General features: G+C 42.1%; 1 protein-coding gene across 1 annotated transcript; it reads right to left on the reverse strand.

Moving 5' to 3' along the window:
- Window positions 1-395: 395 nt before the first annotated feature.
- On the reverse strand, window positions 396-27,624 carry RDH10 (retinol dehydrogenase 10). Its single transcript, XM_044245459.1, has 6 exons — window positions 26,624-27,624; window positions 24,762-24,997; window positions 5,169-5,267; window positions 3,811-3,956; window positions 1,878-2,009; window positions 396-1,786 (listed from the first exon to the last, which is right to left on the reverse strand). The coding sequence occupies exons 1-6, from the start codon at window positions 26,910-26,912 to the stop codon at window positions 1,663-1,665; spliced, it is 1,026 nt and encodes a 341-aa protein (XP_044101394.1). The 5' UTR covers window positions 26,913-27,624; the 3' UTR covers window positions 396-1,662.
- Between the last annotated feature and the right edge of the window lie 180 nt (window positions 27,625-27,804).

The following is a 27,804-nucleotide window of genomic DNA, read 5'->3' on the forward strand; positions in this document are numbered from 1 at the left end:
CAATTATTATAATAGCCTCAGGCTTGGTTATCATTTCTCTTTTTAGAGAAATTCAAACATAAATGAAGTGATTCCTTAAGACCAGCGTCAGGGACATTCACAGTGAGCAGGACTTTCCCGTTAAGTGATTACAGTGCTGATCTGATCTGTGGTGCAAACTCACAGAGGTAATGAGATGCTATTTTCCCACTTTCAGGGTTAATAAGCCCCTGATAAAGTATCTCATCAAAGTGTATGGTAACAAAGGAAATTTGAGTGTATGGCACCCTAATTGTTAATGGCTGTTCCTGAACATTATCCCATTCAAACAGTTTTTTTCTTTAAGGTCTGATAGGAATGCAATGATTTTCTCTAGAATATTGCTGATCACTAGTAATCACACAGTCAGTGGCATGTAAGTTAATTCTTTAAATTTAATCAGTCCTTTATAAAACTTCCCAATTAATTAGTAAAAGATGGCTTACTTTTAATAGCCTTAAACATTGGTTGCTATTTAAACAAGACATTCTAAAAAAAAAAAAAAGCAATCACATAATAGTTTATAGTAATTTACAAGTGGATGGCATACATTTAGATACAGAGGTAGAAGTCCACTTTAACAACATTTCACTAATACACATTTACCAAATTCAAGGCACAAAATAGTTTGCTTTACAAAAAAATACTGTAAAAATGTCAATTGCTGTTCTACAATGTGAATAAAACTTTCAAAAGAATCTTTACACCCTTCCAATACGTACTCCATAGAATATGATTTTTCCCCCTCACTAATCATAGTTGGCACAAAAATGGGGACCTTTTTTTAATGCAGAAGTTCCCATTTTTAGAAACTGTTCCTTTGCAGAGATGCTATGTATTCTAGATAAAAGTCCATTCAAAGAAATGAAACACAGCAACTTCCTGAGGAAAGGGCACTTTCTGTATGCAGCAAAATTCACAGGTAGAAAATGTATGACCTTTGTGGATAAGTAGGTCTCCAGAGAAATAGAGCTTTAAGGAAAGATTTCAGAGACAAAATTAAAAATTCAGCTAACACTTTAGTCCTTATGACTTTAAGAAAGAGACCTGATCCCGTTACTGTAATAATCAAATATCATTTACTTCAAATTGATGGAGATTTCAAAATTCCTTTTTTAAAAGAGCTGTACACACAAACACCACAAGTAGCCCCATGGGCTTTGCAAAACTGAAACTTAGAAAACATGAGAAAATATAGCACTAGCAGTCCTTGAAGTCGCAAGGGTGTCAATTGGCTAGAGTTTAATTACAAGAATTAATAAACTCTACGGATATTAAAAAAAAAAAACAACCACACAGGTGAAACACACTGTCATTCCCACCTCTAGGCTTTCTGCTCTTTAAGAAAAATAATGGTAGCCTGGAGATGTCACACAGTGCTTGTCTAAAAGATAGGACAGGTTTCAGGGTTCTGCCTCAAAGGACCCTGTTGGCAACAACATAAGCTCACTTTTGCTGATCCCGTTTCCAAGTCTTCTAGTCGGTTAATTTGCACTTCATTTATTTATTTTTTAAAGTTGATTAAAAAAAAAAAAAGTCGACGTGGGTTTAGAATCCAGAGACTGTCAGTAATGCTGATGTGTGTCGGACTGAAACACCCGGATCGTCTTCTGATAGAAACGATATTCCGTACAAAAAAGATCCTCAGATGCCATTTTTCGCTTCATTATTGTTTGTGGCTTGTTTTCTCTGAGCAATGAACGGGTACATACACTTGTCTGCTCCTAGGAACCGATACATGCACACAACTGCTTCAAAAGGGAGGATGCTGAAACGAGAAAGGGGTCTGTGAGCAAGTGCGCACTGGCTGGCGGTAGTCCTGGGGTAGGCCCAACCCAGGAAGGAACCCGCACAGTTACCTCTTCATGAAAGTCACGATGTACATGAGGCGGGGGGTGCAGATCATGGGCTGGTCCGTGAGGATGGCCTTCATGGCCTGCTTCACACAGTAATCAGGCTTCAGTGGGGGCAGAAAAGGCTCAATTTCCTTCCTGAAAGTTAAATATTCACAAAATGAAATGAAGAATTAACACAAAGCAGGGAAGACTCAGGGAAGACAAAGCAGGAATAGACATCCAACCATTACCAGTGAGGTTATCTAAGTGTCAGGATCTCAGACCCATTTTGTTCCCTGCATTGTGTTTTTTCTGTATTTTCCAAATTTTCCTACTCTGAATATATTTTATTTGCATAGTCTAGAAAACAGGTTAAAAAAAAAAAAGCAAAATTGGTCTGCTCTTCTGTAAAGTGAGATAATGTTTTAAAAATATTCATATTATTTTTCATATTATTTTATTTTTTATTATTTTTTTTAAAAGATTTTATTTATTTATTTGCCAGACAGAGATCACAAGTAGGCAGAGAGGCAGGCAGAGAGAGAGGAAGGGAAGCAGACTCCCCACCAAGCAGAGAGCCTGATGTGGGGCTCAATCCCAGGACCCTAAGATCATGATCCCAGCCAAAGGCAGAGGCTTTAACCCACTGAGCCACCAAGGCACCCCTCTATTTTTCTTAATAGGAGAGGACATTTGGCATAACAAACAGTAAACCCAAACACAATGCCAAACTTTTAGTGCTAAGCGTTGTTAGAATGATGGTGTGTAACATTGGCATAAATTTTCTGAGTGAAATAAGTCAGCTGTATACTTTCCTGGATGCCCCAAGAGGGAAAACCAAGGCATTTTCTCTCAGGGGTCTCTGAAATGAAGAGCATATAGACAATCCTACCTTCAGCTGAATTCATTACACGACACACTGACATAACCTAATAGTATAATTTATGCCTTTCACTTTCCATTGTCCCACCACAGCTTTGGACACCTGCCATGATGCTAAATAGGAAACAGCTAAATAGGAAACAGGGCTCCTTAGACCCTAGGCAATTGGTTCCTAAGTATATAAGATGAAAGAAACACACACACACATACACACACACACACACATCTGCATGCTCGGGAAAAGAGGCAGAGCTTGAGTCCATTCCCAGTCCAGACGTAAAGCCAGCCGGACAATGGAATAACTCAAATCAAGCTCCACCTACTTCACAGCGTGGCCAGCTTCGGGATGTGTTCAGAATGGCCCTGAACAACGGGGAACTGGTTCGGTTATCTTCCCTTGCCGTTCAAACTCATCCAAGCAAAGAATCTCAAAGTAAGCATGTCTTTACAAGTATCCTTTTAACGATTCGTGGTTTTGTTTACTCTGCTAGTTCAAGTCAGACGTGGCCTGACATTTATATTCCCACATGCCTCCTTTCAAAGTGTGTGGGTATTTTATTTTGTTTTTAGTAAATCGAAATAGTTCTTCTCATTCTTTTATAGTGAATCTGCCTACGTATACTCTGCAAAAAGAAAGCTCCCAAATCTGGAGGGCAATATTCAAAGGTCTTTTTAGAAGAAAGGCTTACTCTTTTGTGACAGTCACATTGTTTCATATCCAAATCAAAGCCACATTCATTTACCAACACCAATACTAAAGAAACAAAATAACTCCTAAGGAAGTAGCTTCCAAGGGAGACCCTGGGTATTTATGTTTCCTCCTTTGAAGGTACAGAGAGGCCACTTCCTGTCTGATGCTTCTAGACTGACTTCCTCGCGTTAGTATCAGTGAGGTATCAGAACCTTGCTTATTAATCTTATTCACCTGAATTTTACAAACCTTGACCAATGAATTAACAGGTTTAGTTGTCAAATGATAGTTAAGGTGCAAGGTATAATTCTACATATTCCTCCAAGATGGGAAAAAAAGCGCTTCAAAAAAAGTTTATCAGTAATAAGACAGGTTTTTACTTACCTGATTCGGCAGCCTCGGAACATGCCCGTGTCTACAAGGTAAGGGCAAACCAACGTTGTTTTAATTCCATCCTTTTCAGCAGCCTTTAACTCATGGCTCAGGGATTCATGAAAACCCACCACTCCAAATTTACTGGCACAATAATCCTGAGTTAGAGAGAGAACAGAAACACTAAGTATGTGCACAGATCCCACACCACACTGACCAAACCCAAGCTTCCCTGATCCTAGTACTCTGGTTACATGTTTGATACAGAAGGTTACAGGTGACTAAGCAAAGAAAAGGAAAGCATTTTCAAAGACAGATATCTGATGTGGTTCAGTGCAGAAATAATATTTTCAAAGCAACAGCAGAAACAGACTAACACTTTTTGCCACATCGACCGAGTATCATATTACTTTGGGGAAGTTACCACAAAGGAATTCTATAAAAGCTAACAAGCGGGAGCTAAAAATGGAGAGAGGTTCACTTTGAAGTGTCTGGAAAATTTACAAATTGTCTCTTGTTCAGTAAAGGAGAATGAAAATCCAGTTTGTCTAATTAATGCCAGGAGAGCAAAGGTGAACCTAGCTTAGTTATAAGTTGTTAGGATCTGATTTTCTCTTTAGGGTAAAGTGAAAATGGAAATGGTAAGTACACCTTGTAAACTTAAGCCAGACTTTAATCTAAGAACACATGGTACAGAAAGTTCTTATCCCTTACCCCACCTTAGATGTAGGAATGGAAATGCAGAATGTGGAAGCCATTTAGTCTGTGTCCTTTTGTGTATTTGCATGGGGATCAGGTTTTCAGTTTTATGCTGGAGGCACCAGAGGACAAACAGAACGATACACATACAAACACCTTATTTTTGGAATATGGTGAAGAATGGGGTTGATTAAGCCCAGTTCTGCAAACTTAACAAAGCCAGACACCTCACATCTGCCATAACCATCTCCTCTGATGAATGGATACAAACAGTTCACTTTTGGCAAGTCGACCCAAACAGGATGTCAAGCTCTGGCCTCACGTGTCTGTTTCCCAGGGCACTGCCACTGCCCTCCACGGTTTCATTCTTGACCCTGTGCCTCCCCACCACCATCAAGCAAAACTGCTACTGAAAATGGGGCATAGCGAGGGCCAGTCCACCTACTTTTCCTGCTGCTGTGGCTTTGTCAAGCTAGTGTAAGTGATTTTATGGCGGAAGATACTAGAGGTGCACTCCCAACAGCTGGCCCTGGTTACTAACATTCCACACACGGCACACAGGTGGAACGAGTGCTTTCACGAATGTGTGGGCGGCAGTACTCTTTGGAGGATTTCGGTGTCCACATCAGGAGATACACCGACTGACTGAAGGAAATTTATATCTCACAAACCTCAACTCCGGCAGTACTGAACAATCCCAAGGAACTTGCAACTGTCACAATATGACCATGATTAATCTCCAGCATGGTAGGAAGGAAAGCCTTTGTGGTCTGAAAGAAGAGTAGAGTCAAGGATTAGAACAGACACTGTGAATTTCATTTATAAACCAACCCTACGCTATGTTCTAGCCACATGATAAAATCCGTTTTACCCACATAATGGTACATTTTCCGACTTGTTTCAAGATCTTATACATTTACTAAAAGAGTAGATCCTCTGAGTGTCTGGTTAGCATAACACCGTATCATCGGTGTGGCAGGCCTATTAGAAGCCGTGACCAACCAGACTTGTAACACAAGAGCTTTTGGGGACAAGCGCCAGAGATGAAAAGAAAGCCATCAGTCGAAGGCTCTTTATCACCTTTCAAGTGATAGTTATCTGCTAATCTAAACTACTCCCAGGTCAGGGATCTTTTCATGCTCCTGACACTTTAACACGGCTATCTCAGCGTCTGTGAGGGACCTCCAGCTTACCCGGGAGTAAGTGCCTTGCATTAATGTCTACCTTACGGCTATGTCTAAACAGGAAGGGACCTGCGAATGAAGAGATCTTCCAGCACCATCTTCCAGCATCCAAAGCTTCACCAAAGCGCACTAGCAGGAGGTAAAGTATTTCAGGATGTAAAAATGCAAGATGAAAGTACAGGATGCTCATCATGAGAAATGTGTCCTGTGCTAACCGACAGGAGCTTACAGCATTCTAAATGACCACATTCCCCTGGGGGGCTTATAGGGCAGTGACTTGTCCACAGAAGCAGGTGACCCGCCACTCAGTGTAGCTGAGCACATGGCACTTACAGGGCAATAGACCCAGGCACTGATTTCTTATTCAATAAACTCTTTCTTCCCCCTCTGGCTCTTTTGCCTTTAAGACACAAGGCTGTATTTAAAAAAAAAAAAAAATTACTTCAAATTGCTTAAGATGATCTATTAACTACTCTACCAGGCTCCCAACAGTTTTATAACCTGCTTCTTAAAAGAAAGCAGCAAAGAGCAATCTGTCTACTGTTGAGTTATATCCCACTGCCAACACAGCTTCCCCATGATTTATGAAGTTAAAAGAACCCAAACAATACACAGTGGACTTAAAGGAGGCTTGCATACCCTTTTCTGAGGATTTCCTGGCTGAGGGATCACTGAATTTTTGCATAAATATCTAATTTGTTACAATAACTTTTGCACGTACAAGATCAAAAACAGTCATTCCATTTCTTTTGAAGTTTCTCTGCATTCCAATCCGTGATGCACACAGATGCCAGATGAATGGCTGCGAAGTATCCCAAGGTCTTCCGCAGTCTGACTCCTGATCATCATGCAACGACCCCCCCCCCAAATCATATCCTTTGTCTGGGTGCCCTCACTGTGGTCACCCAGAGCACACTTATTCTCACCCACCAGGTTTTACCTGTGAACTCATCTCCTCTCTGACAATCTTCCAATGCCCTCCCACGTAATTTGAAGTATAATATTAATCACATGTTTACAAAGCCTCCTGCGCTTTTCAACATGCTTATGTCACAAGAGCTTCCAAATAATTCTCTACTGAAGGTGTGGAACCTTTATATCATTCTGCACCACCTTGACTTTGTTTGTATTTCTTTAAGACATATGGTCAGGACCATTCCCTGTAACATACAATTACATGTTTTGAGATATTTTGATTGATTGTTTTAGATGTATTTGCCTGGCTGCCTCAGACTAAGCTGGAAGACAATGATTATTCTTTCAAAGATCGTGGGAGCACTATCGCCCTGTGAAGGGTACAGTGAAGGAGTGAATGTGAACAATGTTCCTTGTGAACTTCAGAGACCTGGCTTGCTGCTGGATGGAAGAGAGACACACGTTCAGCCGGATTTTACTTCTTTGCAGCAGTAAGTGGGAATGGTTAGGGTAGTTAGGAAGAGTAATTATTATTTTGGTGTGCTTGGTAGCCAAAAAAGGCAAGACCTGGTCCTTCGGGTGATTGCTTATATGTTCAATTTTTGGCTCTCCGGCTTATATATGGCTATGATATCACAGAACTGCAATAAGGTAATATCATAAAGAAAGATATACATTCCAATCTAAATAAGAAAACATATCCTTAAGTAACCAAGTCTGTAAGGCTTCTTTTAAGTAGCTGGTTATGATTGTTCCCAGATTAGCTAGAAAAATATAAAATGTGTTCGTGATGCGACTCAGAGAGCATTTCTCAGTATTCAGAGTTTGCCTAGTCTTGGAAGACAGGGATAGATTTAGTACAAAGGATCCTACCGTTAAGTTCTTAAGTGAGGAGTCTCAATATTAAATCCTAAGAAATTACACACAATATACAACACCGGTAAGAATTTGCTGCTTAATCCCTGACCCTGTTTGTTCACATTGCCAGTGACCACTTGCTAGCTGGCGGCTGGCCCTGGCTGGAAACACACGGACACCCGAGCGGACTGGCACTAATGACCTCCCCCCCCACCCCGACTCCTGTGCAATGCTGTTGCCCGCAGGTCCTAAATGACTAATCCAGATCCCCAGCACCACATAAAGGTAGGTGATAGAAGATTAACAAGTTCCTAGCTGTTTTTTAAGTTTAATTTGTTGCATGGTTCTGAAACTGATTAATGACCCCTCCCCTTGTCCTGAAATTAGTCTGTGGTATTAACTTCCTCCTTCAGCGATTATTTCTTGAACATCTATTACATGTAGGTACTGTTTAATGATGTGGCCAAGCAATGATGGCTAGAATAGGAGCTGGTTTTGTGGCTGTCTCTAAGCAGAATTCACACTTTCCAGCACTGAACCGTGTTAAATTGGTGTATCCAGTATAAGAGCTCTAGTTTATGCACAGGGTGCTCTGGCTGCTTGTTCTAAAAAATGTGACTTGGGCTTGCTTTCCTCACCCCCTTGCTCTCCTTCCAAGTAGTCTGGAGGGACATTCAAGCTACTGGTTTTATATTAAAAAGAAAAAGAGAAACAAAAGAATCTAAATATGGCTAAGTGACCAAAATCTTCCCCAAATGTGGGTTGTAAACATTTTTCAGCGAAATAGGCTTCACTTTGAGTAACTAGTAGACTGTGACACAGGTGTGCTTTAATATAAAGCTTTCTGCAGAGAGGAAGAATTAAAAAAAAAAAAGGTGGCAGGTCAGTGTCTAGTTTAAAATATGTGATTTCTGTGCATAATCAGGGACAAACACAGCCTGCTGTACAAATGAAATCCAATGTCTTCTTGCATTTTCTCCATCCTAAGACAAAGGCCTATTTTCTTTATTTAGGAAGCACACCGATCATAGGTCTAATACTACAATCACAACAACTGCTATCCATGTTGAGCACAACCAACAAGGTTCAGGAAATTGGGAGGTGAAAAAAACTATCCAAGGCCAGGGTCAGGCAGGGAACCCAGAATCGTCTTCTAAGGCTGGGCTCAAACACTCAGCTCCCATGTGCCAGGCAAAGGCAAGCCAGGGATAAGACCATTCACATCAGGACCATTGTTTTTTTTTTTTTTTTTTTTTTTTTAAACTTGGGGTTTCAGGGCTGACGCTGGAGCCTGACCCATGTGACTGAGCACGAAGGCTGTTAATCATTTTCCTTTGCTGCCTGAATGGAGGCAAGCAATTACTGTTCGTGCCTTATTTCCACAGCCCCAAGTCCTGCCTAATGTCTGGGGCACATTACCAAATAAACTTTGATCAACACTAATTCTATCCCTTACTTTACAGGGAAAATGCTGTAAATGAGTGGCTAGAAAGCATCATATTTTCAGGAATCTTCCCAAGTAACCTGACTAGTTTTCTTTTCTAATTACTCTTGCCCTCAACAGTCTGGTAGATGACATCTGAGATACAGCATATTCTGTCCCTGACACAGTTTGACAGCACAAAGAAATCTGGCACTTTGCAATGAATTATTAATGCGCACAAATATTGTAACATGTACGAGATGGGGACCAGTGAAAGGTGAAGTGCTAGTTGCCATGACACCAGTCAGTTCAAGCTAAGGTTCGTGATCTTTAACTTTGTCTCGAAGAGTCATTAAAGGAACATCAAGGGCAAATCTAAGAGTACACCCAAATGGCTTAAGTATAAATCCCCGCGTGTGCTGCCATTAGTGAATCTGAAAGAGGAAACTCAGATCTCTGACTGAACACCTGGACTGCTGTGTCGTCCCCACTATAAGGAAGGATTACTTGGATCATAAGTGACCACTTAGTACAAGGATGTCTAAAGTATGGAGTTTGGTGGCTGGCAAGGTTAGTTAGATGCTTAACCTGAGCCAGAGAAGTGCTCCATCGCTATGTCTTTTTGTTCAAATGTCTGTGAAACAGAGGAAGCCTTGTAGTTCTTCTTCAGGAAGAGATGGCTGACTCTTGATCCAGGGTGTCTCAGAGTCAGCAACCCATATGCACTAACTGGGTATGGCCAATGGGAGAATTTGAAGTTGGAATGGACCTAGGGATCATTTTATCTGGAAAAAGAGACCACTCTCAATAATGAACTCTGGCTAAAAAGTGTGGAGATGGACCTTTGCATACCCATGAGTAATTTTATCACAAGACTCCGATACCATAATCGGCCACCAGCTGACAGGGTTGCTATGTGACTAAAAAGAAAAAAAGGAGGAGTGGGGGGAGGACATTGACATGGACCCTGACGTTCTTATGAAACCTACGTAAGTCTAATGTCACTATAGCTCCTCAGGGTTCCTCTTCAAAGCCCTGGGCACTTTGAAAGATAACTGTAAAGGTCATATTTATAATATAAACAAGAATTTCTGAAACAGAAGTGTGACTGGACATAGACATGACATGTCCTATCTCGAGAAATCTTTGAAAGTTAGGTTTACGCCAAATTAACTTCCAACAGTTGTAAACCCCCAGATCATTCTCTGTGCTCTTAATGACACACTGGGATGCAGGGCCTGCAGCTGCACTGTCAGGGCTAATTAGCTGAAAGTTAAACAAAAGAGAATGTGAAGAAATGTGGTATCCGGCAAAGTCTGGTTTTTGAAATGTTCGAGACTGATGACATTTTAAAGGTGTAGCTAAAACACCCAGAATGTGTTCTCTGTATTTGTAAGCGATTCCAGGTTAATGGACACCATGAAAAAGCCATGTTAATTTCTTGAAGAAAAAGGCCACATACCGTATTGTTGTGTGTTTGCATAACTGTCTCTGGTCAATTCCAGAAAAGCCATCTTTTAAAAAGAATTCTTTTAAAATGTTTCTCTCTCATTTGAACACCCAAGAAACAGGAGATTTTGGTTTCTAAGGAGGGCCAGAAATCACATTATGATGGGAAAAGGATTAACACCATCAACACATATATCATCGTTTTCTGATGTATAAGGATTTTCAGAATCTCCAAATAACAGTAGTATATAAACAATTTGAGGGAAAAAACCCCAAACCGAAAACAACAATTAAGACTCCACTGAACAAAGAACATATAACTGGACATCCTCTTAGCACCTCTCCAGGTGGTCCAACAATTCTAGTTGGTGTTTTGCTCCTTCTGCCTCCGTTGCTACCAGAGTAACTTATCTTTATAGAATCACAAAGGAACATACTGCTTATTTACAAGGCTAAAATGACATCTGGTGGCACTCTTCTCCGAACACTAAGTCACTGCTCCTGGAAAACTGGGATTTCATTTAGTACAAACTGTCGAAGGAGCTGTGCAAATACAGCGAACGGTGTCAAAAAGGTGAGGAGGAGAAATCGTTAGCATGTTTAAAGATGGTAAAATGGTGACATACCCCCACAAGCTACCCCGAGAAAGGAATGTATGGCTAAATAAATACTCTTACTTCTATAGATCTAAAGGTTATCTGCTTAGTAAACACACTGACTGCCAAATCTAAGAAATTTCACTTTGATGCCAGAACGTGATAGTTAAAATTTTTCACTATAAAATTATCTTTAATTAGGAATTAAAAACTAAATCTATACTTGCTAACAAGATACTGACTTGAAGTATTTTAGTTGGACTTGACAGCACAAATTCTGAAATTCATGGAACTGAATGACAGCTTTTTCCCCTTTTCTCCTAGTTGGGTGTGTTTGTAGAGACGGAAAATTCTCCCAACAAATCATGCAACAGAGCCCCCAAGACAGTAAAGCCTGGAACTGCTCCCTCAGACTTCACAAAATGTTCATCAAAGTCTCTTAGCAGCTTGACACACACTGCTCTGTCTTTAGCCACCTAGAAGAAACTAAAGAGTGTGTCCTAACTCCCGAGTTCTTACCAATGTGACATCTACCATCCTTCTATTATTTTGAGGCTACAGGGATTAGTTTAACATTTGAAGGCATCAGCAGTTAATGCTTAACACACATGCACTAGTACACTCCTCCAGTTGCCCTGCAACCAAGAAGCTAATAAAAGAGCGAGGCTTTTCAAATGAACACCTAGATGATGACACCATTAGTTATTCAGCAAAAATAAATGCTTCATTAACTTGCCTTCCCACTGCTAAAGCACAGGATGAATCTAGCCCAAGGCAGCCACTCAGACACCAACATTCCCTTGCGTTTTAGAGTTTGCTATGCAGAAATACTGGAAAGGAGGTGACTTAAAACTCAATCTGTCTGGAAAGGACACTGGTTTTTGGAGTCCAAAAACCACATGGTCCCAGCTGCCAATCAACTGTCCATCCTTGTTACTTGACCTCTTTCAGTCCTGATTTTTAACTCATCTGTGAGACAAAAAGAGGAGGTTCTCCATTTGTTCAAAAATGTTACGATGACTTATGTCCAATAATTCTCTTAGATTCCTACCACGCGTTGGAAATACAAGTTGTAACACTGTGGTATACCTTGCATAAGACTCTCGTAAATGACTCAGCAAGGTGTCAGTTCCATTAGTATAGAGGCCAGCAGCTGGTGAGCAGTAAAAATCTGTTCATTAAACATTTATATGATGTCATGACTGTGCCTCTTAAAATAATGTAACTTGAATTCATGCCTCTTACATATTAATGAAATTATACATTCTCTGCAAAATAATCCTTTTTCTGTGTTTCATTTGAGTTCACAGAAGCTCAGAATGTTCAAAGAAACTAAATGCTGAACACAGTTTTTGAAGTGCTATTTTCCCAGACCCTCCCCCTGGCTGAGTCCTAGATGATCAAAGTAGTGTTCCATGATCTCCTTCAAGCTCAGGGTCCTTTCCCTATTTAATAATGCTTTATAGAATAATGAAATAACCCACAAAATTGCAGCCAAATAGTCTGCTAAACAACATTTTGTCATTAATCCCTTTGTTTTGCCCTAGACTCAAATCACATCTCAGAAACTGTAATAAAGACAGATCTTCCAAAGGGCAGAGGCTTCAGTTCTGCTCCAGTGACTAGTAACCACTTCCGTGAGGCATAAACACCGCACACAGGCTCGGCCAGTGCTCAGGCTATCTGAAGGGGCAGGACTCCTTTGTCCCTCCTGCCCCCATTCCAACAGCTTTACCCAACAATGTCCTCATGATCACCTTCCGTCATCCTTTGTATTTCATATGTCTCAATAGTGTAACCTCTCCCTCGCTTCCTAGTTTGCTTACTGCGGAGTCTTTAAAAAATTAAAATCTTTACCTAAATGAAATATAAAGATAAAGATATAATCAAGAGGTTACTCCTGAAAACTTATTTTATTCTTAAGCTTGCATGGTAGCAACACAGAATTTACTCATTACATATGAGTCTAAAGGGTACGTATATTGTATCAGGCACTGTTAAAGAGAAAGCTTTGTGAACCTCTGAAAGAAATGCACGGTAGCAAATCAAGTTCCATACAGTCCAGTGATGATTTTTTCTAAGCTTTAGTTCTTGTTTTCTAAGAACTTTTCTAAGTTCTTGTAATGTAATGATTATTTTTCTAGGTTTGGAAGGCATCCTGGGCTTTTTAAAAAAAAACCTCACAACTTAAATTTGGGCTCAAAAGCCCATCAGCTCTAGGTTATATGTTCATGCCTTTGAACTACCACTCCACAACGAAATTAAGAAATATCTTCAAGGGTAATAATTGCTGATTCGGAGAAGAAGACTAAAGTGGATTAAAAGACAGCAGTAATCACTTGTCAATCACAATTCTGGCTAACCCACCTAAAACATTATTAAATTGTGAAAACTAAAAAGGAAGACTTCCCCTTAGGTATCACAAGTGGATGAGACACCATGCTCTCCGTCAGTCAACACTGGAAGCCAATGATACCCCAGGGCCAAGAGTGGAGGAAGGGCAAGTGCCTACACAATAGGCAAGGTGGTAACTTACTTCCTGGGTGGGAAGAATGTATCTCTTCCCTGAAGGGTCTTGACTTTCTTTCATGATGCTTGTGGCTTTGGAAACTCCACTCCGGGCACAGTCACCAAGGGGAAGAGTGAACAAGATAGCACCTGCACCCTTCCTTTTTTGACACTGGACCGGAATCCAAACAAAATAAATAAATAAATAAACCTAGACTAGGATTTGAACAGAGTGTGTGGTCTGGCATTTTTCTTGTCTACAAGATTCCTAAAGGGCTGATTAGCTCAGGAAAGAAAAACAAAAAGGCCGCAGGAAGGAGAATATTGAGAAAGTGGAAAGGAAAATGCACATTCAAGACCAGTTCCTCTTCAAAATGTGATGTGCCAGAGAACCACCTGGGATCTGGAATCAAATACAGATTTTGATCCAGTAGGTCTGGGAGGGGGCCTGAGAGTCCGCTTCCCTATCGTGTAGCCTGACAGGTGCTGCTGCTGTCACCACTGCCCTGGAATGCAGGCTGAGTACAAGGTTCTAGGGTGACATGTGACATGGGGAATCCACTTTAAACCTCAAGTGGCTTCAGATCAATTTCTCCCAGAAGCTCAGCAAAACTGCAAGATTTCACTACCCTTTAGCCTACCGGTGTTCTCTGAACCAGGATATCAGAGGCTGGGAAGCCCCACTCTTCACTCCCCACACCGTTTCCCCAACAATGTTTTTAAGATAAGGTTGGTTCAAACCAAACATGCTTGCCCAGAGCCTTCTACAGACAACTATGAGGGCGTTTACAGACGGCTTCTCTGTGTATTTGCCGTGGATCCATTTTCAGCACCAGCAAGGCCCTCTGCTGTCATTTGAATGCTTGTGTCGCCACAATTCATGTTGAAATCTAATGCTCATTGTGATGGAGTTGGGGGGGGGCTTTGGGAGCCCCCAGGAATGGGATCAGCGCTCTTTGCCCCAGAGAGATCCCTCACCCCTTCTGCCATGTGAGGTTTCAGCAGACAGCTGTCTACCAACCAAGTAGGTCCTCCCTAGAGACCGAATCTGCTTGGCACCCTCATCTTCTGGAACTTCCAACCTCCAGAATAGTGAGACATAAATTTCTGTTGTCAGTAACGCACCCAGTGTCTGGCGTTCTGTTCCGGCAGTGTAAAGGGACTAAGTCACCCCCATAGCCATTAGAACAAGCTCACAAACACAGACAGAGAAGGTGTCAAAATCCTCTCCCCACATCCACAGAGGTTTTGAAGGCTCAGCTTTCAAGACAAGGTCTTTCAGCCTCAGCCTTTACCTGTTTCGTTTTTCTCATTTAACTTTCTGGAAATGTCATGCTTTGGTAAGCCTGTGAGGAAATCACACCTAGGAAAAAAATTAGCCCTTTACAAATCAGATGCTTGGGTTTGTAAGTCTGGATGCCATCAATGGGGCAAAACTGCCTCATTTTGAAAATCCATGATTAGCATTTCTAAAATGCAAAGCTTATGGAGTTTTCTGGAATTCTAATCCCTTAAGATTATTATGTAACAGAATAAAGCTTTTACATTTTCTAGGGAGATAAGCTTTAAAAAAAATCACAACAAAAACCAAAAAACTAAAACCATCCTGTTACTGACATTTTGGCACCAAGTGTTAATAGAAATTTGCGCAGCCAAATCTTGTTGAAGTGCCGTGTTTATTCGCTACTTTTTGTGTCCAGCTTCTCAGTGCTGACATGTGAATTAGGAAAAGCAAGGAAGCTAAGTGACCAAGAATATCCTACAGTCATCTCAATGAAGTAACCATCTCAGATGTGAACCATGGAAAATTACAGAAATAGCACAGAAAAACACTTGAACTGGCCTTTAGTAATAAAATTCTAGTGTGGTATTGGTTCTTTGGTCTAGAATTTCACATTCTTGTATAATTTATAGAGCAAACTTTCTGATGATATGAAGCTAGGGTCCATTAGTCATTGTTAAATGAACTATGCTAGTTTAAAAAAAAAAATCAACATTTGAAGGTGGATTCTTTAATTATACCAAAGGGCAAAAGCGTAAGTGACTCACAGGAAAATCTACTAGCTTTGAACATGTAGCTCGGGTGAGTATTTGTAGAGATTCTAAACTAAAGTCCTAGGATGAGGGACTGAATCCTAGCTTCTTCTTTCCCCAGGGGTGACCGTAGGCAATTCCTATAACCTCTCTCATTTGTTTCCTCATCCATAAAAATGGGGATAATGGCTCTACTTAATTCAGAGTTGCTTTGAGGCTCAAATGAGAGAAGAGTGTTTATGAAAGGGTCTGTAAAATTTAAGTGCTATATAAAAGTACTGGTAAATGCACTCCAGGCTCATTAAGCATATATTTATAGGCTCTTTTGGTTATAAGTGCTATCTATTTTTGGTTATGTTGTTTCTTCAAGTTCCTGCAATTCCTGGTTCTTCCTTTGTATGGCTCCCAGGCCTCCCTGCCCTCCAGGCAGCACCAGACCACGCTTCCGGCAGAAACCCACCACCTGACCACCAGAAGCGGCCTCAAAAACCATAGTGCTGAGCATCTGCTTCGGCTGCCCCGACCCCTTTCACCCAGAATCCTAGACGATGCTGGGAAACAAAAACGCTTTCCGTGACACCTCTTCTCTAATCCCTCCTTTAGTCCTCTTTTACTAGGAGTAGACAACAGTGGTTTTAAAATATAAATTAATAACGTTTGGCAGAGAAAAGTCTGGCAGACATAATACTAAAAGGTGGTACAGAACTATTTTAAGATAATGTATTTTGACCTGGTATTTCTTTTTTTCAAGAGACTGTAGAACTATCCCATTTTTAAAAATCCTTGAGAAATCAGTAGGGGGCAGTACGTTAAGTGCAATTTGCAGGTGGGAAAATTCAGGCTTTGAATTTTAAGTTTCACTTGTCCTCAAAATACCCATGTGCTTACATAAGTTACACCACAAATATTTTCCCAGTTACACTGATTTGGGAAGTGTTATTTTGAGCCCCATTGTTTAGAATAACACCAAGGAGCTGAACCTTGTTAATATTTAAAAATTCCAGTACCAAGCTATTTGAAAGAAAGGCAAGAAATTCACATTTTATGCAAGTAGCAAATGAGAAACACTACAGTTTCCCCAAACCAATAAACAAAAAAGCCTACAACCAAAAAAACCAAAAAAACAAAAACAAAAACACACAATGACAACAAAAAACAACCTTTACAACATTAACACAGTTGCCATCTTTCACACATAACTTTGTGTGATCTTTGAAAGTTTCACAGACCAAGTAATGTTTTGTTTCCGAATGTGAACTCATTGTAAGTGGCTTGTCAGTTGGGCTAATTTGACAGCACTCAAGGTTGCGGCAGTAATTGCCCTCACTTGTTAAATATTCTAGCAGCATTTGCTGCAGTGTTGAAAGTTTTATGATCATTATGAGAGGATATTCAATTTTTCCCCGTGGTTCACTTAATTTTAGTTGCAGAGCATTTAGGAAAATGGTCCCTGACAGGTGTGAACTTGAGTTTTTAAGAGAATTGACAAATAAAGTAAAAAGAAAAAGGAATTCAAGAAAGGGCCATGCTGGGTAAGATCAAGTAAACGATGTTAGCATTCCTCATGTTGAAAGGCATACCCTCCAGTGCTGGGATGGTGTAAGCCTGCAAACCCAGGCGGACGGGGACTGACTGGCTGGCCAAATGTGTCAGGGTAATCATGATTAAATCCCAAGGCCATGCTCCGACAACCTTTATTCTGCTCAGTGGTATCTTAACAGTGTTAGGTCACAACACAGGGAACTTCGCTAAGGCTGCCCTACCACAGGATTGGCTGTATGCTCTACCTGTCCACTTGGTATTTTCAAAGAAAGAATTACAAGATTCCATCCTCTGGGTTAATTTCCCATTATGCTTACAAAAGAGGTCACAGCCTAAAAGGAACTTCTTAGGTCAGTTAACAGAAACTATAAAAAAGGGTTAGTTCTGTGAATAGCTAACTCCTATAGTAACTTCTAAGATTAAAAAAAAAAAAAATCACTAATTAAACAGAGAGAGATTAACACACTTTAATCTGATCCCCAGAGTTCCAGGCTCAAAACATTGGATTTAACTCATTCATTTGATACAGGGAGTAGTTCCCTGTTTCTTAAGGACTATCAGAGTTTGTCATACTCCAAAGATTAGCTACAAAAGGCCCTTTATCTTAGGAAAATTACTGCTTGTGAGTGCAGAAGGAAATAAGATACAAATCCACCCTGTTGGGACACCCCCTAGTGGAAATTCAGCATAGTACAATTTGGGGTTCCAAAAACATCCTGGGTATTTGGGACTTAATAGTGTGGCTCAAAAGGGCTTTTTTCAGCCTGTTGGCTATAACTGCACCAGAGTCACGAGCCTTATTATTCATTGGGCATTCTAAAACAAGCAAATAAACATGTCATCTACACATCTGTCCATATAGGCCGGTATCTGGATTAAATGGAGGCAAACTGGCTACTTATCATAATTGAATGAGGCTTAATTTTAGTTAAACAGAACAGAAAGCTTAGATGAGTCTGTTATTAATATTCCTTAACTAAAGGAGCTTAATAAAAGGGGGGTGTTCCTACATTTTTTTTAAATTTAAATTTTAGCTAGTCAACATACAAGGGGTTTCCTACTTCAAAAAATTATTCTAAGTCCCAAATGAGGTTATTAAACTTCAAGTTAACTAAAGTCAATTCACTAGAATTTGCCAAAGATCTTAAAAATCTGAAAATGGCTAGGGTGAAAACAAACCTAAGGGCAGAGAATAAATCCGGAGAATGAGAGCAGTTACGTGTTTGGCCATGGGCTTGTAGCTCTTCTCTAGGCCCTGTGACCCAATCCTGCAATAAATGGCTGAGGGCCCCACCCAGGGAACATTCCTCCATTCAGCCTTTCTGAAAAAGCTATTCAATCAGTGTTAGCCCAGGTTAAATAACGCCTTCTACTTTGACGTGTCCTATAGATTAATTTCTATTATGTTATCTACAGATAATGGATGAAGTCCTAGATATAGAAATAACAAGGGAGAAAAGACCAAACATCAAATTTGCTTCAAGGAATAGAGATAAATAGCACATAAGCAAGCAAGAGTGGGCCATTCCTTGAACCAGGACTTAAACTATTCTACAAGGACCGCCTCTTTAATCTGTGAAGATACTATTAAGTCAACATGAAAGTACTTTGAATATTTTTTTCCTTCCCAGAAGGAGTGATACATTTTGTTTAAACTGTTCATCTGCTTTTGTCTCCCAGTAAGACAGGTCTCAGATGGCGGAACAGCTGAGTGCATAGGGCTCCATCAGGGGCACAGGGTGTCTAGCCCAGCAGGAGTTTAGGGCTGACCAGGAGACATAATAGGCGATGAATTTGGAAGGCAGGTGGAAATCAGCTTTAGAAGATCTAAGCTGCCATGTTAATGAGCCTGGACTTCATGCTGTGAACAATACAGTCAACCAAAGGTTTGGAGTAGGTTCTTGTCAGCATAGTCCTTAAGCACACACATAGCAAATTCAAGTCTGCTTAGATAATCATAGGTTGAAGAGCAAAATCTGGGAACAGGGAAAGAAGTTCAGACACTCATTCCAAAGTCCAGACAAGAGGCAACGGAAGCACAGGGGAGGACACGGGACTGAGAAGGAGGGGATCAAAGTACATGGCAGCAACAGAAGAGTCAGGACCCATGAATGTGGGCAGGATGGAGAATTAAAGATACTGCTGATGTTCCCAAACCTGGCCCTGGCCAGACCAGGGTACTAAAGAAGAGGCAAAAAGGAGTTAGTTCAGTTTTGAGACTTATTGATTTTAGGAATTACGGGAACAGCCAAAACAGCTGTGTGAACTTGGGAACTGTCTCAGAAATTAGATGAAGCTACTGAAATAAACAGATTACCCCGCTAGAGTTACAAAGTGAGAAGAGGTTTGAGCATGTAATACTAGTAATTACATCTCAGAAGTAGGGGGGCCAGGACGACTTGGGAAGACAGAAGAGAAGCAGGAGAAAGAGGGCTTATCGTGGAAACTAAAGACTGGAATTTAAGAGATGGTTAATAGGATCACATTCTGTAGAAAGATCAAGCTGCTCACTGGCAACGGGGGGGGGGCACTGCAATTTCTTCATATGATCTTGTTCACTTAGCAATATTTTCTAAACCACTGACGTATCTGGACACAGATTCGAACACACATCAAAGATGCTGCAAGGATTTTTATAGGATGGTGCCCTGCTCATACCAGTTATGTAAAGTGACATTTGAACACACCACAGATGTTGATTTCTAGCAGCAATAGAAGCAATTTGGGCCTACCACATAACATACCAAATATAGAAACTCGAGGCTTAAGGGGCACGTGATCTTATTTTGTATTAGGAAGCAAGGCTATGAAATGTTAGGGATAGGAATATGTTAGGGATACAGTCCCAAGTATCCAAGTGATTGCTACCTGAGAGATGTTTTTAAATGGGACCACAAGAATTAATAAGATAAAGTATGCTTACCCAAGTCAATTTACAGTTCAGTTGAAATAAAGTCTTCCTGAAGCTCAAACATTTGATTTTTAAGCTTATGATATTTATTTAGCAACAGAAGCCAGTTCTAGTACAGACTTAAAAACTGGCCATGAATTCCAACTTCTTAGTAGCTACCTTAAGATAGGAAAATATTACTTTATAAAATATATTGTATAACAATTCTTAAAATTATGGTTTGAAGGAAGAAAAACTGGCCGAAGAGTTTTATATGAATACTTTAGAAATGATTTTTTAAAAATTCTAAATCTAAGAGACCTCGAACAAAAAACTAGGTTTCTCTAACCAGAGAACAATACAGCACTTGAGATTAAAAACCAGTAAATCAAATAGAAACTTAAACATGAATGATTAGGGACCATTCATGAGATATTAGGTACTACCATAGCACTAATGTCTTTAAGTGCTACATTACTCAGATCTAGCTGGTGGGCTTTTACTTTTCCTGGATGGATTTTAACTAAATAGACTTTAGACATTTGGATATAGATAAATGCCTAATTCAGTAATTAGTATTTTAAAACTGTGAAACCTTTTAAGTTAAGTGGTCTATTAATTAACTACCAATTATCTTGTCTGACTACCATATCAATAGAAGTAAATTACCGACTTGCTATTTGACAGATTTAGCCCTTTACCATGCAAAATTTCTTCAGAACATAAAAGGCCTGAGTTAAATGCTTTTGCTTCCCCCTTTTGGTTAATCAGGGATCAATTTGCTGCTCACGTATAAAGGCCAAGTGCAGCTCTTGGGCCAAAAATGATCTACAGATAAACTCTGTCTTGTAAAAATGGCAGGCTAAGATTCTACTCCTCTTAAAAAATAACAAGTGAAGCAATATTCATGTTCTGAGGAAAATACAGGCTTGCAATTCCTGTATGGAGGCCGACTTGCCGTGTTTCACAGATGAGCAAGGTATTTTCCAGCTTTCGTATTCCATGGAGCCACAGAAAGGGCCTAAGTGAATTGTTGCTAGGATTAGGGCAACATTAAAGTGCATTGTGTTGCACATGCTCTCCTTGGTCTTGCACGGACCCTGATGAGAATATTGCACAACAGATTATACTGACTGGAGTCTACCCCAAACCTATCACTTCTTGACGGGCGACCAAGAGAAGGTTCCTAGGAGAAATGCTGGTGATAGAAGAATCCTGGAAGGTGGGAACATCACAGCAGACCGGAGGGCTGGGTAGGATAATGCCGAGCACAGCAAAAACTTTCAATGTGCAGGGAAATAAACCGTATGAGGTTCAGAACCAAGAAGGGAATTACAGGTAGGAATGGTTGCCACATATTCAATTTGAGCTTGTTTCCAACTGGGTTATCAACACCGGCCTTCTCAAGTTGCTAGCCTGGCACCCATGAGCAGATTTAATATACTGTAGTAAATGTGAGCACCCGGGTGGGGCAGGGAGAGTGGAAAAGTTATGTAGCAAAACAAAAGGAGATACAAACCATTATGAATGTGAGCCAGCCCCATTTTGAGGTCTCCTCAATCTTGCACAGCGTTAGTCAGTCCACCATAAGGCTTACCTTTCGAAATTTCAGCAGACAGGCCCCATGAGCATCCTGAGTAGGTAATCTTCTGAATTTTTAAACAGAAGTCAAGCCTATTGAACACTCATTTACTGCATGTTCATTGAATCTTAGGAGTGGAGTCCTATTCCGAGCAGGGGAAAACAAATAGGAAGGATAGAACAAACTGCCCTCAGACAGTTTGCCATCTATTTTGGAATTTCAGGGCACGATGCATATAAATAAATAAATAAACAAACCAAAGAGCACATACTATGCCACAAAGGGTGAGAATGAACAGATGCTGCAAGACATTAATGGCAAGAAGAGAGAAAGCTTTAGACAAGCCATTTAACTGCAGCTTCATCAGAAAACAAGGGATGGACACGATGATCTCTAAGGATCCTTGCAGCTCTAATATTAGAAAATGCCAGGAAAAGGGCTGGAATGGGGAGGGAAGATTGTATTAAGAACTTGTGCTAGGCCTTAAAATGTACCGGAATGGAGGAAGAAGGTCTTGAAGGCAGAGGCAGTAGTAGAAGGGATTTTAAGTAGGGGGCCCACAGTTTTTCAGTGGAAGTCCACAAGGTTTTCTATCTCATTGCATAGGACTTTAATGCTGGGTCAGGATCAACATACCATTCAGTATTTTATGAAAACAGACAGTTGCTGCTACTTACAAGTCTGGCTCAAGACTAATCGTTCAAATGACTAAACGACTCTCTGCTCAGCTGATCTACTTTTTAAATAAAATGTATGGGGCAACTTCTTCTCCCCACCCAGATACAGTAAAAAGACACACTGGTTATTTCCTTTGGAAGGAAAACAACACATGCTAATATATCTTTAGACGGTTGTCAGACATTTTTGCCTAAGAGGACTACTGGAAGGGAAGCTGAATTCAGGTAGCTCTTACATCATCTAACACCCCCCACCTCCCACCCCACCCCCTGCCAAATCACTGTAAAAATTATAGTAAGCCTTCTTCTAAATTTTAGTTGCTAGATCTCAATTTCTTAAAGGGTTTATAAGGCTCGGCAAGAAGTCAGAAATTCCAACTCTAAAATGAATTTTCTGACTCAATATTGAAAATAAATTCTTAAGTTTAGATGCTTAGGGGAAAAACAGCTGGAGAATTCAGGAGCCTCCCATATTTTAATATGAAGTGACGTCATTACCGTCAAGGCTTCCAAGAACTCCCTAAATTCTGTAGTTAAGCAACATCTCAAAGCAGAGTAAGGACTCTGGGAAGGTGGTATGTTCCTCCTTAGTATATGGGTTCAATTCCACAATCATTCTTCTATTGGAGATTTGATTCAATTTTCTCCTTAGGTTAGAAAGTAGTCTAATGTTAAGGCACAGTTCATCAATTGATGTGCATTTTCAAAGCCAAAGCTATGGATTTTTCTGTGTTTAACACACTCTCAATTAGCTCTCATTTTACAGAATGTCTAGCGAAGAGAGGCTGCTTTCCTCTTGAGGTATTTAACTGCAGATTTAAAAGTGTGGTTATGTTTGAAATTTTATTATCCGGCAAAATAATCATACAGAGAAAGCAAGCAAGATCACTAAACTTTAGAGCACAGTATAGGTAAAAGTTTACAGTTCAGAAACCCAGGATCGTCTCAATCAAAGGTTATTGGAAAAGAACAGTCCTGGTATTGGCGGTTCACAACTAGCCAGCCTACCAATGGCTGTGTATCTATTTAAAGATGACAACTTGACTGAGAGCAACTGGAGCTTCTAAGGCAGCTTCATCCTTACCATTCTACTCTGAAAACTACAGGTCCATCTGCAATTGACATATGTCTTATTTCAAACGGTGGTTGTTTTACTCAGAATTATAAAAACGTAAGATTCTTGATAAACCATAATGCCAAATTAATTCATTTCTACCAGTCTTTACTCACCTGATCCACCCCCTTGCCACTTGCCACTTGTTCTTATGCACCCCATGGCAGCAAGGACTTTTATTCAGTTCCCCACCCCCAATGCACACAACACACACACACACACATACACTCTTTCTCTCACACCTATGCACATGCCCATGTGCACAAGCACACTTAAATCCCACCAAACTGCATTTGGTAATCTCCTTACTCATTTAAAGCATTCATATGAGTTAGCTCACACCACATGTGTGTTCATTTCTAGAGGTTTGAAAATGAATTAAATAAAGATCATGTTTTAAAATAAAACATTGAAGTAAGCTTCTTTCAGGATCCGAGAAATGGTCTGATGTTCAAGGAACCACATTTGAATAAATACTTCTAAAGCCAGATTAAGTTTGTAGGCAGTTGCTAAAAAATTAAGGAGGTTTAATGTGACCTATTTAGAAGAAACAGTTCTTTGTGGTGTTCCATTAGAAGACTAATCCGCCTATAGAAAATACAAAACGAAATTTCCTATCTCCTTACCCTTTCTTTATTGGCTCTTACATGTCTACAAAAGTAAACGGGTATTACTGTGGGGGAAAAAGAGAATAAAGAAGGTCCACAGTGCAGAATTATAGGGGAGAGCTTCACACCTTCCATTACTAAAGTTTAGGTAAAAAGACGGGGATCTGTTAGGTCCCCAGAGCAAGAAGGCCCTCCTTCCCCCTCATCCTTAGATGCTATAGGAGCTCCGATGGCTAGAAGCTGATATGGTTTAAGTCCCTTGTTCCCTCTCACAGTCCTCCTGTCCCTCATATAGTGACTCTGTGGTCCTAGCAGGGTGACCTCTGTTCTTCTAAAAGAGGCATCCTGTAAGCTGAGAAAGTTCTGACATGTACTCCATCAGGACAAGGCCACAGACCCTGTGGATGGTCAAAGGATGTTAAGTGACTGCTAGGGTGGCCTGACCACTCCCAGTGGACCACAAATGCTGATCTCAGAATCTCTGGCACTTTCTAAAATGCGGCTGAGCAGTAATTTGGAAGCCTAAACTCTGACTTCAGGAATTCATAAGAACAACCAATGTTTTACAAACTCAACAGAAAGTAAAATAAACAAACCCAGGGTTTTATGCTCCCTCTTGTTATTTTTATGGCAATCTTTCAAAACTAGTTCAAAATGTTCAGTCCTTCACCCTCTTCAGAAAGACTGCATGGGATAGGGTAGAAAATAATTATTTGATAGTAACTGGCAATGCAGTGTAATTCACCACGGGGAAATAACAAATTAGAAAGCAGCTTTGCAGTGAAACAGTACAGGTGTCTTTCAGGCTGGTACTGAAGTCTGCTCCTTCCCAACCTTCTCATTGAGGAGGGCCTAGTAGTAAAAACAAGGATGTTTATATTTACCCAGAAGTGTGCGTGGCAATTGACCATCATGGTTCTCTCAATGAGCTCATCAGGACATTCCAGAAGGTGATGCCCAGAGACCACTCCAGCATTATTGACCAGGACTGAGACCTCGCCGACCTCCTTGCGGACCCTTTCTGCAGTCAGGTAGACATTTTCCCTCTTTCCCACATCACAGGTGTAGGTAAAAACCTGCAAGTTACAGTGGGGCAGAATTTCTTCCTCACCATTTCCAGCTGTCCTCAGAAGTCCAGATGAAGGGGGGAAAATGGAACAGAGAAGGGAGTGGGGGATGCAAAATGTGAGTCACATGGCAATCAGTAGGACAAAGATCACACAAAACAAAAATACTACAGTGAGCTTCAAATTTCTAACACCCTGAGGCTTGCCAATGACTGAACTTACAGCTGCCTTCCTCCCCCAAAAGTCTTTGGGAATTACAGCAATTTACCGGATAGCTTTGCTTAGGGGAAAATCATGTAATTGTGACAAGCCCGATACAAGTCAGACCTCATGGGAACAGCTTCCTGGAGCTAAAGACACCTGGAAAAAACTGATCTCAGCCCAGAGAGTAACACCCCCCTCCTCCCAAACACAAACACTACACACTCCTCTTTTTTGAGGAACGGTGGCCAGAACCGGCTTTTACTCTTTTAGTACTGGCACCCTCAAAATGGAAACTCTCCTTCAGGCTCACAAATCAAAACTGCAGTTAACAGTCTGAAGTCATCCAAAGCCAAGAAATGAACCTAAAGTTTCTCATGAAAGAATGGAGCTCACTGGTTTGTTCTAACTGGAATAGCTAAGATCTCCTAAGAAGCACCTCACATAAATGAAACTTACAGGTAAATATGCAATTTTACCACATAAGATCTCAATTTAAAAACCAAAATTCTCTTTCCTGGTTTCTGAATACCTTTTCTCTTTTAGGTTTTAACAGGGAGCACAATAATCTGTATTTGCTACCTCTCCATACCACTGTTGAAAATGTAACATTCTTGACCTTTGATTTTCTAACCTAAAAGGCAGGTGCCAATAGTTTTAGTGAAAAAAATGATCGATATGGGGGAGGGGTGGTGTCTCAAGTTAATCTTCCCGGTATAGTTCAATGTTTTATCTGGAAATGAAAAATTTTATCAAAGAGTAAGAGCCATTACCAAATCTCCTAGACCAATATTTATGGTTGGTTATGGTCTCCACTTCGGCTTAAAAAAAAAAAAAAATCTCAGATTCAGGTTATTTAATAAATAAACCGTGAGGCAGATTTCCTGAGGTTATCAAAAACATGAAATAAATTTACAATGAGGCTTAAATATTCCAAGCTCTTTGAAAGTTAGGCTATCTTTCAATGAGGCTGAGTATGTAACTAAAGCACTTACTTGTCCCTGGTGAAACAATGTTAATTATTTTCTTGTGGCTAAACTTACAGTGAAATCATCAATGCTGCCGCAGCCTCGGCGATTCAGACCACGGTAATAATATAGATACGTTCATCAGTCGAGTCTGAGAATAACTTCCCAGACACTTCATTGCCCCATCGCAAACCGGAGGGAGGCATTTCTTTATAATTCAAACCTGTGCTAGCAAGTTCGCTCTGCCTTCGCTATCCTCAGAGGGTTTAGGAAGCCCGACATTCTTCCCCCAGGACCTCCGGGAAGACAAGGGTTCGGCACACCTTCCCCACCCCTTCTAAGACAGAGGTGACCGTGCTCCTTTCTCACGGGGCAAATTCCACTCGCAGGAGACGAGGGGTTGCTTCTCTTCCTTGCAAGAGGGGCTCACCCAGACAGTGGGGTTTCGGGCCCTCCCGGAGACGCCTCGGGGGTTGGGGAGAGGCTTGATCCCGCGCAGGTCCGAGTTACCTTGCAGCGCCGCGGCGTCGGCCGCCTCCAGGTCGCGGTAGATGTGGCGCACCATGCCCGCCGTCTCCTCGTTGCTCTGGGTGTTGATGTCCCAAAGCACCAGCAGTGCCCGGCGCCGGGCGAACTCAAGCGCGAAGAGGCGGCCCAGGCCGCTGCCGGCGCCCGTGATGAGGCACACCTGGCCCGCCACGCTCTTCTCCTTGGGCCGCACCAGCCAGCGCGCCGCGGCCAGCACGAACGCCCAGAGCACTTTGAAAGTGACCACGAAGAACTCTATCACGATGTTCATCGCGACGCCCGGAACCGCGCACGAGTCCAGCGTCCGCGTCCGCGCCCACCCGGCGCAGGGCAGCCGGGCTCCCGGCCCCCGGGGTGTTTGTCAGAGCCGCCGAGAGCAGAAGGCTGCGCCCCGCGCCCTCCCTCGAGGTACCCTCCGGGCTGGAGTGCGCGGCGCCGTTCCCTGCTTGCGCGGGGACACTCCCGCCCGGGCTCGGCGCGGTGGCCCCCGGGCTGTGCCCGCCGCGGCAGCCGCCCGGCTCGGCGCCTCCTGCCGGCGGTTGCCTGCCCGTCCCGCAGCGCCCGGCCGGCCGGCCGGTCGGTCCCGCTGCAGCGGCGGTGACAGCCGCGACTTAGGCGGCGCGCGCTGCCCTCATGGCCAAGCCGCCGCCGTCCGAGTGTCCCCGGAGCCGGCGCGGCGGCTCCCTCTCACCCCGGGGGAGGGGCGCGCAGCGGAGACCGCACGGGCCCGCCGACCGCCGCGGGAGTTGTCAACTTGACCCAAGTTGCGAAAGGGTGGGAGAGTGGGGTGCGGGGCAGCGGGAGCGCCGCGAAGGGGAGACTCGCTCGGCGCAGTCGAGCGCTGCCCAACGGCTTGCAGTTGCCCCCGCGGTCTCGGGTCCCCTGCCCTGCACTCCCCACGGCTGTCAATTGGGCACCGGGCTCCACAGCGCAGCGCCGCTTGCAAGTCGGAGCGCTCCCGGCCGCCTCTGAGCGGGCTCCACGCTCCGCGCTATATAACCCTCGACCGGGAAGAGCCGGCGGCGGCATCGGCCCTCCCTCCGCTCGGCCCTCCCCGCCCCCGGGCGCACCCCGCCCCCGGCCCAGCCCCCCGCCCGCCCGGCGTCCGCCGTCCGCCGAACCGCGGCGGGGCAGCCCCTCTCACATGGCCGTGGCCGCAGCCT

This window comes from Neovison vison, chromosome 4 (genome assembly GCF_020171115.1).
Source record: "Neovison vison isolate M4711 chromosome 4, ASM_NN_V1, whole genome shotgun sequence".
In the NCBI taxonomy this organism is placed as follows: Eukaryota; Metazoa; Chordata; class Mammalia; order Carnivora; family Mustelidae; genus Neogale; species Neogale vison.

What these genes read in the sequence shown, in the direction of transcription:
- RDH10 (XM_044245459.1), bottom strand. Translation starts at nt 26,912, where the DNA reads ATGAACATCGTGATAGAGTTCTTCGTGGTCACTTTCAAAGTGCTCTGG. An exon ending in CGACGCCGCGGCGCTGCAAG is followed by an intron (nt 24,998 to 26,623) that starts GTAACTCGGACC and finishes TTCTGAGGACAG; the next exon opens with CTGGAAATGGTGAGGAAGAA. An exon ending in ATTGCCACGCACACTTCTGG is followed by an intron (nt 5,268 to 24,761) that starts GTAAATATAAAC and finishes CTCTTCTTTCAG; the next exon opens with ACCACAAAGGCTTTCCTTCC.